This window comes from Phalaenopsis equestris, unplaced genomic scaffold (assembly GCF_001263595.1).
Source record: "Phalaenopsis equestris unplaced genomic scaffold, ASM126359v1 Scaffold000002, whole genome shotgun sequence".
NCBI lineage: Eukaryota > Viridiplantae > Streptophyta > Magnoliopsida > Asparagales > Orchidaceae > Phalaenopsis > Phalaenopsis equestris.
The window spans coordinates 72433403-72435449 of NW_018164444.1; the positions used below are offsets into that span (position 1 = coordinate 72433403).

A 2047-nucleotide genomic window follows, 5' to 3' on the forward strand; every position below is an offset into this window, starting at 1 on the left:
TATATATGTATGTAATCTTTCCATTTTAATCCATGTAAATTTTAAAAATGAGCTAAAATAAATCTCTGAAAATTTTTAATTATATATATATATACTTCAAATTAAGTTCAAACCATACAGGAAGCAAATGAAACTCCATAAATTACAAACTTACACTTGACTTAACACGAATCCAAATCAACACACGTGTGCACGCATGCACGCCACACTTAAAGCACACATACAGAGATAAGAAAAAATGGGGACATGCTCGCAAATTCATTCATCTCCATCATAAAGCACTTCATTTGTACATGGCCGGTTGCGTTGGAGCAGCAGTCGGAGCACCAGTAAATCCTACATGCACAAAAATTAGAATTTACTATAAAAAAAATTATAAATAAAATATATTTTTTGTTGGTATGTATGTAAAAATTAAATTTTAGGCATCAGATGTGTAAATACGTAAATTTGAGGGATATGTATGTTAGTTAAACAAAAAAAATAATAAAAAAATAAAAGGTCATTTCTGTGAAAAAATATTACATCAAAGGTGTTGATACAGTTTTGTATTAGGACTTCAATCACGACGATCTGACGATCTGCCAGACCCACCCATGTATTAACTTAATTTTTTTTTACTAAGGTGAGTCTGCTTGTACAGGTCACGGACCTTGATTGGAGTTTTGATACAAAACTACTTCAAGACTCCTCCTGATGCAATATTTTTTTCATTTTTGTGTTGTTTGATTGGACTTCTATCGCAAGACAAAATTATAAATTTGAATTGTTTGTGTAATTACCAAAATACCAAATATTAGCAAGTAATTAGTAACATAATCAAATTCTGAGAAATTAAAAAGAAAATTGAAAAGATGATAAAGGTTATATGTATAAATAATTTAATTCACCTTTCGAAGGGTCAAGCCCTCTGTTCTTCAGTTCAGCATACTCTTGGCAAAGAGCACAAGGCTCGCAGAACATATGGACACAGCAATCGCTACACGGCTCAGATTCCAACCCATATTTGGACCTCATCTTCTTCCTATATGCGCATGAATAAAGACACTGGCATTGAACGGACATCAGCAGCGCATAAATGCAGCAGGCAGCTGTGCAGGCTGAAATACAACCAGATAAATTACAATATGTCATGGACACCACACAACTCTCATGTATTTACATATTCACATTTATATTTATATTTATAATTTCAACTTTTTAAAATCAATTTTGATTTTCAATTGAATTTGTATATTAATTTAATGAATATAAAAGTGTGTTTCTGATTAAAGTTTAGGTATCGGCCTTTAAATTTGTTTGATGTGTGGAATATAAGTATAATTAATCAAAATTTGCTTTGTAATTATTTTAAAATATATTTAAAATTCTTGAAGATGGAATATTAATTTTTTATTTTAATTTTAATTTTGTTTGCGTTTACAGCTTGGTTTTACCCTGTCATGGTCTATCAAAAAATCATTAAAAATAATTGGTTTTGAGGAAAGCGTAAAACTATTTTAATATATAAAATTAAGGGTCTGTTTGGGTCAGATAATAACTGCAGGGGGCATTTTTCAAAACGCCGTGGTACCGTTTGGAATGCATGTTTAGTCCACTTATCCGAAAACGCGGTTTCATTTTTACACTAAACGCAGGCCGGTAGAACCTCGCCGTCGACTCGCTGGCCGTGTTTCAGGATAAGCTGTTTATTCTTAAACACAGAAGCTGCCCCAAACCCACCCTACGTTTGATAAGGACTAACTTACAAATTATGTTTAGCTATAAAGTTTTTGAAGATTTGCATATACAATTCAATTATTATGTATTTACATATCTAACTCCTAACATTTAATTTTTACATATATATATCTTATTTATATAAAATCCAATTTAAATGACCAATCTCATCATAGCTTTATAAACTTAATTTAGTGAAGCAATAGTGTGCTTACATGTCTGGCCGTCGTCCACAACCTCCGCTATGCGTCCGAAGGTGACACAAGGAAGGCACCACGTTAAGCAACCTATATAAAAAAAGTATTATTAAGCACAATATCCATCAAAA

At 31.7% G+C, this 2047-nt stretch overlaps 1 protein-coding gene across 1 annotated transcript in view; it reads right to left on the minus strand.

Annotated features, from left to right (window-relative positions):
* Positions 1-247: 247 nt before the first annotated feature.
* LOC110020011 (cell number regulator 7-like) overlaps positions 248-2047 on the minus strand; it is a 1991-nt gene continuing 191 nt past the window's right edge. Inside the window, exons 2-4 of the mRNA XM_020717955.1 lie at positions 1935-2006; positions 891-1100; positions 248-336 (exon numbers count right to left, since the gene is read on the minus strand). Coding sequence (XP_020573614.1) covers positions 284-336; positions 891-1100; positions 1935-2006 — 335 coding nt within the window. The 3' untranslated portion in view covers positions 248-283. The remainder of the gene's footprint in view (positions 337-890; positions 1101-1934; positions 2007-2047) is intronic.